Source organism: Heteronotia binoei, chromosome 1 (assembly GCF_032191835.1).
Source record: "Heteronotia binoei isolate CCM8104 ecotype False Entrance Well chromosome 1, APGP_CSIRO_Hbin_v1, whole genome shotgun sequence".
NCBI lineage: Eukaryota > Metazoa > Chordata > Lepidosauria > Squamata > Gekkonidae > Heteronotia > Heteronotia binoei.
Genome location: NC_083223.1, coordinates 32,779,087 through 32,792,912, shown reverse-complemented (window position 1 = coordinate 32,792,912; position 13,826 = coordinate 32,779,087). Strand labels below are relative to the sequence as shown.

At 42.5% G+C, this 13,826-nt stretch overlaps 1 protein-coding gene across 1 annotated transcript in view; it reads left to right on the top strand.

Annotated features, from left to right (window-relative positions):
• The first annotated feature begins 7,718 nt into the window (after nucleotides 1-7,718).
• Nucleotides 7,719-13,826, top strand: part of VPS36 (vacuolar protein sorting 36 homolog) — a 30,545-nt gene continuing 24,437 nt past the window's right edge. Inside the window, exons 1-2 of the mRNA XM_060233197.1 lie at nucleotides 7,719-7,937; nucleotides 10,366-10,434. Coding sequence (XP_060089180.1) covers nucleotides 7,842-7,937; nucleotides 10,366-10,434 — 165 coding nt within the window. The 5' untranslated portion in view covers nucleotides 7,719-7,841. The remainder of the gene's footprint in view (nucleotides 7,938-10,365; nucleotides 10,435-13,826) is intronic.

The window sequence follows — 13,826 nt, the reverse complement described above, 5'->3', positions numbered from 1 at the left end:
CTGCTTCAGAACCCTCGAGCCCTCCATCCAGTCACATATCATGTCCATGGGCAGAGTTTCCACCACAGAAATAATGGATCCACGGTTTCGTGGCAGCGCCAGGGACCAAAAACTTGCTTTTGGACCACGGATCCTCATGGATCCATGTGATTTTTGCCTTGGATCCCCCCAAGCTCTCCATCCAGTCACATATCATGTCCATGGGCAGAGTTTGCACTACACAAATCATGGATCCACGGCTTCGTGGCAGCGCCAGGGACCAAAAACTTGCTTTTGGACCACGGATCCTCATGGATCCATGTGATTTTTGCCTTGGATCCCTCCAAGCCCTCCATACAGTCACATATCATGTCCATGGGCAGAGTTTGCACTACACAAATCATGAATCCACGGCTTCGTGGCAGCGCCAGGGACCAAAAACTTGCTTTTGGACCATGGATCCTCATGGATCCACATGATTTTTGCATTGGATCCCACCATGATTTTTGGCCGACGTTGCACCACAGGAATGACAGGTTCATGGCTTTGTACTGGTACCAAGGAGCCAAAATATGGTTTTGAAGTGCGGATCCTTCTTGATTTGCGTTGGATCAAGGAAAACTCGACATTATACCACATGTAATATCCATGGTCATAGCTTGCTGAACAACTATCACACATTCACAATTTTATTGTTCACCACACTCATTATCCATCCAGATGTCACGTCTATGTCCAGCGTTTGCGGGAATTTCTCTGATGCGATAAGAATTGAACGGGGGACCAGACAAGGCTGCCCATTGTCTCCATTGCTCTTCATCTTAACATTAGAACTGTTAATAATTAAAATAAGGGAAGACGATGGAATTCAAGGTGCCAAAATTAGGGGGGGGGGGGAATATAACGTGCGTGCCTATGCTGATGACCTGCTATTAATATTAGAAGACTCAACCTCTTCGATAGAACATCTTATGGAAAGATTGGAAGAATACGGGCAAATTTCTGGTTTTAAAGTTAATCTACAGAAAACGAAATTCTTGGCCCAAAATATGACAAAGGAGGAAATAGTGCTGTTAGAAACAAAATCGGGATTTAATTATGAGAAAAAGATCAAATATTTAGGTATTTTCTTCTCTAACGATTTAAAAACGCTACAAAGAGATAACTATGACAAGATCCTAACAGAAATCCAAGCAGATTTAAATAAATGGAGAGACCTACTAATCTCCTTACGGGGGAGAATTGCATCCATTAAGATGAATATCCTGCCAAGAATTCTTTTTTTATTCCAAACTATACCAATCATTCTCTCCCAAACGTTCTTTCGCCAGTTGAATAAATTGACTACCATATTTATATGGCAAAACAAAAAAACCAGAATCAAATTAAAGGTATTACAAGATAGCGTATCTAGAGGAGGGCTTGCCTTGCCTGATTGGAATCTGTATCATAAGGCATGTTGTCTAGTATGGCTATCAGAATGGTTTACATTGGAAAATAAACGTCTGCAGGTATTAGAAGGCATGGGTCTGGTTAGGGGCTGGCACTCCTATTTGTGGTATTCTCCCCCTAACAGAGACAATATTTTCCACAGACATGAAGTTAGAAAATCCTTGTACAAAACATGGTCTGAAGTTAAATACATGATCTATCCTAAAACACCTCTCTGGCTATCTCCAGTAGAAGCCTCCAGCCAACCTAACCTGTATTGCTGGGATATTAATTACAACTATAGGGTATTATTAGATGAAGAAAACAACTTAATTCTGGAGGATAATATGAAATTTGACTGGTGGCTGAAGAATCAAATTAAATCTAAATGCCAATTAGACAAGGAAGCAGGATTTGTCAAGACATCTTATGAATTTGATGCAATAATGAGTGAAAATCAGAAACTTATTTTGAAATTTTACAATTGGCTCTTACAAATTAAAATGCAGAGTGATGTTGCTAAAGAAAGCTGGGTAAAGTGGCTGTCAGACTTTGGGTATAGTATTGAAATGGAGCAATGGGAAAAAATCTGGAATCAAAATTTAAAATTTACTAAATCAGCAGTGATCTATGCGAAATACTGGAAACTCTCAAAACTAACGGACAGAAATGAATTTATACAGAAATTGTTAGAGGCTGCAGGGATGGACACGCTTACCGTAAGATTAAGAGGAGGCAATCTACAGGATGGCAGGAAGTCTTGGAATTATTTATATATATGGATAAAAAACTTGGAATTATGAACTACTAAGATGTGTCGCTGGACAACTGCCCTCTTTGCTCCTTAGGTGGTAGGGTGGTGTTGGGTGACGGATTGGTGTGTATAATTTATGTACAGTTTGTTTTTTGTTGTTTATGGATATATGGAAGCGCTAATAAAAGATTTGTTTGTTTAAAAAAATATATATATGTCCAGCGTTTGCAAAATACAAATTGGATTTCGAGTACCTTGTATGCTGTCACAGTGTGCTTACATACTTTGAAACACTTCATCTTCATGAATTCTGTGACTTTTCATTTTTGAATAGTTGGGCTCATCATGCGTGGTCCCCCTGAGGTTTCTTTCACATCACACAGCACGTCCCTGACCTCAGAATAACCCACGAAAACCTCAAACACTGCGTCAGCTACTTTGAGGCTTGTGCATTATGACATCACACCAATGTCTACAGGATGACCAAACAAAAAAATATCTGTAATGTTTCCACCTTACCATGGACACCACAGCAACATGAGAAATCAAAATCATGTCCATACCTTTCACTGCAAATAACTGCATTCTGAACTTTCTGATGCCACCGAGTTGCAAAACTATCCAAGGCAGATATTGTAATGGTCTTATCTTTGACTTCAAAACATCTTGCTCACTAGATAGAGGCCACCAAATTAGAATAATGGAATCATAGAGTTGGAAGGGACCTCCAGGGTCATCTAGTCCAACCCCCTGCACAATGCAGGAAACTCACAAACACCTCCCCCTAAACTCACAGGATCTTCATTGCTGTCAGATGGCCATCTAGCCTCTGTTTAAACACCTCCAAGGAAGGAGAGCCCACCACCTCCCAAGGAGGAAGCCTGTTCCACTGAGAAATCGCTAACGGTCAGGAAATTCTTCCTGATGTTGAGCCGAAACCACTTTTGATTCAATCTCAACCAGTTCTGGTTCTGGTCCTATCTTCCGGGGCCACAGAAAACAATTCCACACCATCTTCCATATGACAGCCTTTCAAGTACTTGAAGATGGTGATCATATCACCTCTCAGCCACCTCCTCTCCAGGCTAAACATGCCCAGCTCCTTCAACCTTTCTTCATAGGACTTTTCATTAATAATTATTTTCATTAATAATGAAAAGCTGTCTAAGGGGGACAGTTTGTTGTTTAGGGGTGAGTTTGTCTTGTACTCATTAACGTAGGTGCAATCACAACTGCTTATGGTCAACAGATTTTTTTAATGTTGTTCAGTCGCACAGTCGAGTCCGACTCTTTGCAACCGACCTCATGGACAAAGTAAAGCCAGGCCCTTCTGTCTTCCACCATCTTCCAAAGTCTGCTCAAATTCATGTTTGTTACATCAGTAACGCTATCCAGCCATCTCATCTTTTGCCATCCCCTTCTTCTTTTGCCTTCTGTCTTTCCCAGCATCAGGGTCTTCTCCAGGGAGCGCTCCCTTCTCATTTGGTGGCCAAAGGATTTGAGTTTCAGCTTCAGCATCTGACCTTCCAGGGAACAGTCTGGGTTGATTTCCCTTAGGACTGACTGACTGGCTCTTCTTGCAGACCAAGGGACTCTCAAGAGTCTTCTTTAATGCAGCCTTCTAAAGCAGGAGTCTCCAAACTAGTGATGCCTATAGGTGCCATGGTGCCCAAGAGCACCTTTCCTGGTAACAGTGGAGTGGTTTTTTAAAAATCAGGTGGCACACTGTGCCCAGCTTGGCTTCTGATTGGATGTTGTACATTTGATTGACTGTGTGGATTTTGCTAGATGTCGCTTTGGCAGCAGCTGCCTCCAACAGTACAAGGATATTCTCTGTGTGACTGAAGGTAAAACATGGCATCCATTCTTTTGCTGGCTTTGCCCCTGCAGCAGTTGTTTTGTGACAGCCGTTTTATTGGTTGCAGCCACCATGCTGTGTCATGATTCCAAAGATGCAGAAGGGCTTAGGGAAGTCGTACACCCTTGTTCTACATGCTATACTCTTGGCTCGCCAGGTCATGCAAAGCCAGTATGGTGTAGAGGTTGGAATATTACATTAGGATCTAGTAAACCTAGGTTCAAATCCTGACTGCCATGGAAGCTTGCTGTGTGATCTCAGGACAGTCATGCACTCTCCGCCTAACCCACCTTGCAGGGTTTCTGTGAGCATAAAAGTGGAGGACAGGAGAATGATGTCAGCCCCTTTGCTTTCATTGGGGAGAAAAGTGATACATACACGAAGCCAGCAAACAAAGGTAGTTTGGGAGACTAATGGAATTAGATGCAAAAGGAGAATCCATCCTCCCATATACATGTGGAATGTGGGATGTGGCTGGGCCTTTTCCCTCATCAAATTGGAGAGCATATGACTGAGGACAGAAGTGTTGTCATACATATGTTATATGTGTCTTGATGGGACACCTTGAGAGTGAAACTGGGTCAGTGGCAAAGGGTTGACTTTTTTCCATACATCACTTACCTGCTCAGAATTAAAACTTATTGAGTCTTCTTTTAATTACAATAAAAACATAGTGACTTTGTATAATCTGTGGTTTTCCCATGAAAGAGCAAGCTGTGCACTCTGCCTTCTATGCCTGAGGACAAAAGAGCTTCATAGGTTGGTTTCTGAAACGAGTCTAGGGATTTCAAGGCCTGCTCTGTTGTGTGATATTCTGATGAATCCATCTCTCTCCCATTAGCTGAACCAGGATTGGATGATGTTACCGAATCACCATACTTTTCCTTACAGATATTCAGACTGGAGTACAGCTACCTATTCTTTGATTTAGTGCTTTTGGGAAGTGTACAGAAATGACAGCTGCTCTTGCGTGAGCTTTCTGGATGTAAGTGGGGGCAGAATATAAGGATCATGCTAAAGTTACATAAAAACAGTTTTGTGGACGGCTGGCCTATTTACAGTTCCTATTTACAGTTCTGGGTTTTATTTTCGAAGTCTCAAACAACTTCAGGATTTTTTTCTTAACCTAGTTGCATATTCATTATAGCATGGGGGAGACTTATCTTTGCAGTACTATGTATGAAACCAATCTAGGGGGCTTTGTGGACCACACGCTGAACATGAGTCAGCTGTGTGATGTGGCGGCCAAAAAGGCAAACACAATTTTGGGCTGTATCACCAAAAACCAAGTGTCCACATCATGTTCAGTGATTGTGTCACTTTACTCTGCTGTGGTTAGGACCCTACTAGACTGCTGCGTTGTTTGGGGCACCACAGGTTAATAACGAAATATGTCCAGAGGAGGGCAATGGAGATGATGAGGGACATGGAGATCAAGTCCTATGAGGAAAGATTGAAGGAGCTCGGTCTGTTTAGCTTGGAGAGGAGACAACTGAGGGGTGATCACCATCTTCAAGTACTGATCACCATCTTCAAGTACTTCAAGGGCTGTCATATAGTGGATGGTGTGGAATTGTTTTCTGTGGCCCCAGAAGGTGGGACCAGAACCAATGGGTTGAAATTAAATGAAAAGAGTTTCCAGCTCAACAAGAGGAAGAACTTCCTGACCGTTAGAGCGGTTCCTCAGTGGAACAGGCTTCCTCAGGAGGTGGTGGGCTCTCCTTCCCTGGAGGTTTTTCAACAGAGGCTCGATGGGCATCTGACAGCAATGAAGATCCTGTGAATTTTGGGGAAGGTGTTTGTTAGTTTCCTGCATTGTGCAGGGAGTTGGACTAGATGACCCTGGAGGTCCCTTCCAACTCTATGATTCTATGATTCTATACAATTCTATGATTTTAGTGTAGAACAGGGGTGGCCAACAGTAGCTGTCCAGAAGTTTTTTGCCTACAACTCCCATCAGCCCAGCAAGCATGGCTGATGGCTGGGGCTGATGGGAGTTGTAGGCAAAAAACTTCTGGAGAGCTATCGTTGGCCACCCCTGGTGTAGAATGTCAATTTGGGGACACTGCTAAACCAGGAATAAAGGTCTACTGTGAAGACTCCTATCTTCTCATAAGAGGACCCATGAGGATCCGTGCCTCAAAATCATGTTCTGGATCCATGGTGCTGCCACGAAGCCATGGATCCATTATATCTGTGGAGCAAGCTCTTTCCATGGACGCAACATCAGATTGGATGGTGAGCTTGGGATGAGCCAATGTAGATATCATGAGGATCCATGAGGATATGTGCTTCAAAGCCATGTTTTTGCTCCATGATGTTGCCACAATGCCAAGGATCCATGATTTCCAGGGTGTAAACTCATGAGGATCCATGGTGCAAAACCAAGTTCTTCTTCCATGGTGCTGCCACAAAGCCGTGGATCCATGATTTTTGTGGTGGAAGCTCTGCCCATGTTCAGTCCTGGGGAGGTGTTTGTTCCAAGTTTCATAATAATTTATAATGATGTATATATGTTACATGTTAAAAGAATGCTATATAGAATTATGTATATATTTATGTTATATGTTACATTGACTCCTATTTTGTTCTTCCGGAAAAGAGTTTGATCTTTCGTGACGCTGAGGTCTTAATGACTAGCGGGGCAGAGGCAGAAGTAAACGTGTTCGAGGATATTGACTTCACTTGTCCCGCTTGCAAAAACAAAACTAGAAGTTTAGCCATTAAGGCCGTGCATAAAAATCCAATTAACAACTGAAGGCCAGCCTCATATCAAAGAAGCACGGCCAAGTGAGCGTGCCAGAAATGTCCGCCTTTGGGGAGGGGAGGAAGCAGCGCCTCCGCTTCCAGAGTTGGTTTTCAGACGTATCAGAGGAGCCAACAGCGGCCGTTTGAGGGCAGCAGCAAAGAGAAAGCCAGGGGGAAATTTCATGGCTCCCAGGAGGGAGTTTGTCTCTTGCTTCGCTTTCTGAAATGCTTTCTTTTTGCACAACTCTGCAAGATTCTAGCTGTCCTTCTGGTTACACCTAAATAAAACCAGAGGCTCGGTTTGTACAGATAAGACGGTCCCTAATGCTCCCTCTAAAGCGCAATCCCTATTCTTTCAGAAGCTTTGATCTGAAAAGGGGATTTTTTTGTAGTGGCGTTCTTCTGTTCCGGTTGTCCCATACTCCCCTTATGTAATTTAATTAATTCTCTTCGGTTTTCCATATCTTTAGTGGCGGGTTTCTCCCCCGCTCTACATATGCAGTTTGGGCAGTATTAAACAGTTACGCCGTTGAACTAGAAAGGTAGAACAAAGTAGGAGTCAAGTATCACCTTTACGACCAAAAAAGTTTTATTCAGAATGTAAGCTTAGAGCACACGAAAGCTTCCATTCTGAATAAACCTCTGCTGGTCTTAAAGGTGCACTGGACTCCTGCTTTGTTCTGCCGCTTCAGACCAACACGGCTGCCCTCTTGGCACTAGAGCGGGGCAGTCCTTCAGCGTTGTCCCGTTTAACGTTGAACTAGCAGTTTCCTGTTCATTGCAAGATATCCAGAGCGCATGTCTACTCAGGAGTAAGCCCCATTTTCTTAATCGAGGCTTACTCCCAGGAAAGTGTTTTCAGGGCCACAGCCTTTGCGAGGGAGTCTCTTTCTTTGAGCCTCCCTAGGAACCGAGGCGCGAGAGCAGCCTGGGAAACGGGTCTGCCTTGCAAAATGGCGGCGCTTGACGTCATCCTGGCCGCCCGAGAGGCTGCCTCGGCTTTCGAGACAGGGAGGTGTCGGAAGCGGCTTCTCGGTTGCTGGCGGAGGGGAGGGAGGCTAGGCCGGCGCCATGGATCGCTTCTCGTGGACCAGCGGCCTCCTGGAGATCCACGAGAACCTGGTCACGCAGCAGCGCGGGGTCCGCCTCTACGACGGGGAGGAGAAGGTCAGGGCGGCCGGTGGGAGCCGCTGCAGGGAAGGAGGCGGGGGGGGGGCGAGTGGCAGCCAGGCGCCGCGGCGGCCTCGGGCCCGCTTCCTCCGCGCAAAAGAAGACTGAGGCTAGCGTAGGAAAACCTGCTCTCGACCGAGCACGTTCTTGGCAGTTTTCTTCACTAGGATTGGTGTTCTAGCAGACGACACGTGTCTTTTGAGTGCGAGCAAGCGAAGGGGTGATTGTGTGTCGCAACTCTTCTTGTTGGGTGACTTTTTGCAGCTTTCCCCCAAGTGTATGGATGTTTGTGTGAGAGATTTTTTTATTTTTACATTTCCTCTTGCCTTTGCACATTGATGGGAGAACGCATCTCTTATTTATGCTTGCCCTGGCAAAAGTGCCATTGAATCAGGGAGACTTTCTAAATCAGGATTACAGTCAAAACGTACGGCCCGGAAGTCCCTTTTTGGAATGCCACTTCTGCCTCAAGTAGACCATAATATCTCCTCTTAAAATCTCCATAGTCTCTCCTCTTAAGATCTCCAGCTGCATCATGTTCCTGGGTGAATATCGTTACCTTGCAAGGTTGCTCTTAGCAGTACGAGATAATGCGTATGAAGCTCTTTAAGTACTCTAATACTACAGTGTTGTTGCTGTTTCTCAGTTTTATACCCCTTTTATAAAGTAGCAGGTTAATGAAAGTTGCTCTACCTGTGCAGAACTAACATGACAAGATTGAAGATTAGATTTATTCTTGTTAGTTTTTTCTGTGTATTTGGTATTGCCATGGTTAGCATGTTGTACAAAGACACGGGTGGCCAAATTGTGGCTTGGGAGCCACGTGTGGCTCTTTCACACATACTGTGCAGCTCCCAGAGGTCGAGGAGGAACTTAATGCAGGCTTACTCTCAAGTAAGTGTGCTTAGCATTGAGACCTCAGTCAGCCTCTGAGCACAGTTTTATCCATCTCATTAGCCGTCATAATATGTGCTTAGGGTTGGTTGAGTACATTGAACCCCTGAAGGTGCTCTGTACTGAAGCATTAGTCCACCCAAGTGGGTATTGTCTATTCAGGCAGGCAGTAGCTCTCCAGGGTTTCAGGCTGTGGTGCTGTTTTTTTAAAACTTTATTTTCAAAGGTTTTTTTGCATGCATACAAGATACAAACAATTGATTTAACAATTCTACTAAAATATAGTAATAATAAGAAATCTGATATGTCTGGAAGGTAAATTGAACATAAAACAAATTAGATCAGCTAACAAGAGAGATAATGTTGCTATCTTAATCAGAATAGAGCCAAAAAGCTATAGATAGTAAGGATAGTTGCTTCTGAGTCTTTTCTGTTCGTTATCTGAAAGGGGGAGCCACTGTTCAAAAAAGCTAGAATGATACTGAGGATTATCGATAATCTGAGATCGTCTTCATAATAAAGAAGTCCCATATTTTCGTATATCATTGTGATATCAAAGGTAGATCCTTTCTTTTCCTCTTAAAGAAGTAAAACTTTAGCAGCTGTTAATAGAGAGAATACCAAGTATTTTCTCATGAGTGGAATGCTTGGATCTTCCCACAGGTTCAGAAGAATTGTTCCCAGGCAAATGGGTACTGAATATCCTGTACTATATATATTTTTTATTTATAAAATAATTTCCCCTCAAAAGCCTGTACTCTAGGGCAATCTCACCAGCGTTGAATATAAGCGCCTACTGCGCCGCAGTGTTTACAGCACAAGGGACTGCCATTAGGGACAATATAGTTCAGTTCTGGGGGAGTTATGTTACCTTGAAAGAATTTTTATGTTAATTGTTTTTGATGCATGTTTTTGGGTTCCAGATTGTTCTCCATTGAGAGTCTGTAAAATCAAAGGTGCAATCTTTTTGTCATTTTTTTCTCGTATGGAATCATTGCATTTCCTTTGTTTGAGTTCAAGATTTTATATAGCTAAGAAATTAATCCTCTTCAACTTGTTAGGCCTATTTTGACCTCTGGGTTTCCTGCAAGGTATTGAGTTTGTAACTACTGGAACCAAGGAAGTTTAATTTCTGAATTTTTTTCTAATTTCAGTTTTTCTAATGGCTGCCCATGGTTTACAGGAATAGTTTTGCCAGCTTCAAACTGCGACTGATCAGGCTGAGGTCTTTCATATCACCAATGACATGGCCCTTATTGGAGATGCCAGTGGCTGAACCTTGTGCTTCTGTTGGGTTTCTTAAATGACTGGTCTACGACTGTGCTTCATCTTTTCTGTGCTTTACAATTTATGGATGATTTTGGCTGTGGATTGTTTTTTTTTATGAACTTGGTTGCCTGAATACAGGATGTTTGCTTAGCATTTCCCCAATGCTGCTAATCTTAAAAGTATATAACAACAAAAAAATCTTCCAAAAGATTGTGTTGCATATATGAACTGGATATCTTAAATATGTCTATTTTCTCTCTAGGTGAAGTTTGAGGCAGGAGTATTGCTGTTGAGTACACACAGGTTGATATGGAGAGATCAGAAAAATCATGCAAGTATCACATTTCTCTGATATATTTGCAATGTCCACAGAAGCTATAGAAATGTAGTGTATGATGAAACTATGGTTAATTTCTTCATCACTGTATGAGCAATAGAAATTTAGTAACATGTGTATGATGAAACTATGGTTAATTTCTTCATCACTGTATGAGCAATAGAAATTTAGTAACATGTTATCGTCTTCTGTGCAAATCGTAAAAACAGGAAAACTGGGCCACCTACAGAGGAGATAGTTGTGTCTCATTTCTAAGAGCATCTCCTAGGTATTCATCAAAGCATGAATTTGTCAATTATCCAAAAGAAAAATATACCCACAAAGCTGACTTAATAAGGAAGGACTAAATATGGTCCAGAGTGGGAGGAATGATGAGTACTAGTTAAAGAAAAGCACAGATAAACATGAAGGAAGCAATTTTGAGGAGAGGGTTGGGGTTTTCAGATTGTTCCCACTCCTTCCATGATCCATTGTAGGCTCCGAACTCATCAGTATATCTAATAGTAAGACAGCTGGCCCCAGTTGTGATAGTAACAGCAGGAGAACCAGGCCACTGACAGCTGGCAAGGGCTTCTACAAACCAAGAGGAGTTCTCCAGTATGCAGAAAAATATGACTGAGCTGATGTGCACTAAATATGATCCAGAAAGGATGGGATATTGAAAGAAATTGAGTGTCAGTTAAAAGAAAACAAGGGAGGGGAAATCAACTTCAGCTCCTGAATCTGAGAATCTTGAATGCAGGGATGTGGGCATGAACCTAAAAAGGGCAGTTTGGAGCGCTCATGAACTGAACCAACCTAAATGGGTCCCATCCAAACCAGTCTGGTAAGTTCAGTCCCCCCTTTCTCCCAGATACAACGAGCTGCAGCCAGGTACCTGATTCCTCGTCTGATGAAGTGTGCTTAGCGCACACGAAAGCTTACATTCTGAATAAAACTTTGTTGGTCTTAAAGGTGCAACTTGACTCTTGCTTACTACTGCTTCAGACCAACATGGCTGCCCACTCAGCTCCCTCTCTCTAGTTCCTGATTTTGGCTTCTACTTCTCCCCATTTCTTTTTGTGTCCCTTGCCCTCCTTGTGTTATCCTTCTAAACCAAAAGCCTGTTAACAGGGATATAATCTTTTTATGAAATTTTTTTTGTTAGTGCCTACCTGTTAGACATACTATTAATTTGTATGAGCTTGGGAGGCAGAATTCGATATTACACACTTTTGTTTGCTGTGAAACTGAATTCCTGAGAATAGTTTTTCAGATATTTTAGCAGTCTGTGTTTAGTTTGGATCATATTGATCATTATATGTGGAAGTTTATTTATAGTAATATACTCAGAAAAAGTAGAAGGATCACTTATATGTATGTAGTCCCATTCTGTGAATTTTTAAATCTGCACCCTGGGTCCAAATTTGGAGTTAGAAATGGTGATTCAGCCTGTTCACCCAGAGGCGTCAGTCTCCACTAGAAGAGACAGTTGGATTGCCTCAGTCAAAATGTGAGATGGATCAAAATACTATAAGGTACTGTAAGCTTAAGTAGCAAGCAGTATGCATATAAGCATATTCCTCCTCAAGCATCCCTGAAGTATATGTGTGGTGCCAAAGTGTGCATTTTAGTGCTCAGCAGTGCATTCTTTGGCTATTGCCTCAAATGTGGGGTTAATTTGGAAGCTTGGCTAGTCACCAAGATGTGAGGTGGAGTGGTTCAGTGGTACTTTGCAGATGCTGTTGGAGTGGTGAATCTTCCATCTGTATGGAGCCTAAGCCTAGGAGTTCCAGATACCCACTGCTTTCTCCATTTCTGTGGTATTGCCCTAAGTATGGCATTTGGTAATGGGCAAAGTTGGGCAGCATCCAGTAATAAGGAGGAAATAAATTACTTATTCTTCTGTGCTAGCCTCAACTTTTATTATTGGGTACCAGCTCTGATAGTGAATGTTGAATCAAGTGCCAGGTGAAGTCTAAGTATACAAGGCTGCCCAGACCATAAACCAAATTAAGCCATGATTGTGGCGGAATTGTGAATAACACTGCTCCTTAAATTAAATTGCAGAGAGACATTAATCAGCTGAGGTTATTTTTCCGGCTCCTGTTATCTCTGGTGGACAGTGCTTGAGTTCTGGAGTGGCAGCATGTATAAATTATTCTAAATGCTCCCTGCTCTGTGAAAACCAAACTAAAATGGATAAACATCAGCTGTAGTTACAGTGGCTGTTTTTCTTATCTTTCTAGTGCAGCAGGGTTCTTTGTTTTCCAAGGTGTCAAAAGACATATAAATCTCATTCGTGTGTGTGTGCATCCCCCGTGAGAACCCTTACTATTGTCAAAGTAGAGATGAGCCTTTGAAATTGTGAAACTGCAGCTAGATCCACGACAGCCAGGTTCAAATCCCAGTTTCTGCAGAGATTTTTAGGGGATAATCTATTCTCTGTAATGCTCAGATTTCTTGTAACATGAAGGGAATAAATCAGTCTCTCAAGATTTTTGCAGGAGTGTTCCGATAATAAATATAAAAAATAAAACAGAATTCAAAGTCCTCCTAGACAAAGGGAGAGGGCACGGCTCAGTGATAGAGCATCTGCTTTGTGTGTGGAAGATTCTAGGTTCAATTCTTGACATCTCCAATCAAAAGGATCAAGTAGGAGGTAATTTGAAAGACCCCCAAACTCAGACCCTGGAGAGCTGCTGCCAGTTAGGGTAGACAGTGCTGACGTTGATGAACCTGTGGTCTGATTTAGTAAAAGTTCCATTTGTAAAACCTCCATAAGTATGTTGATCCTGTTACTATGTGTACATGAAACACGTGTGCGATGCCAACAGAATTTTTGCTGATTCATGGCAAGCCTTCTGTCTTCTCTTAAGTTGCTTTTAACAGTTCACACAGAGTGATGGAGGCACTTGCCTTGCTATTTAGTTGGCTCCATTTCTGTTGTGAGACTGCTGCAGTTCTGCAGGTCTGAATGTATTGCTTCAGAGAGTTGCTTCATGTTACCTGAAACCACCTGAGCTGCTACTGACCTCTCCAAAGCATGGGCGTGCAAGCACAATCCAGTCTATGAAAATAGTGTAAACCTAGGGCTGTGCCAGATGTTTTGGGGCAAATATTTCTTTCCCAGAGCATATCATTTTAATACTTATGTTCTGCTGCTTGCTACCTTGATTGGCTGTTGCTTCTGCACCACTTTCAAATAAGTCTTGTTCACCCTGGGAGTAATTGTAATGTCACCAGTCGGATATGGGAATGCACTGACAACTCTGAGAGCAAATGGATCTAATTTAAGGAGTATATAAGTAACAGAATTGTTCTACAATAGCAATAATATGTTAAACGTTGAATGGCACAATTGCTTGCAGAATTTTTAAAATCTTTTCTGGGGTGGGGAATTGTAG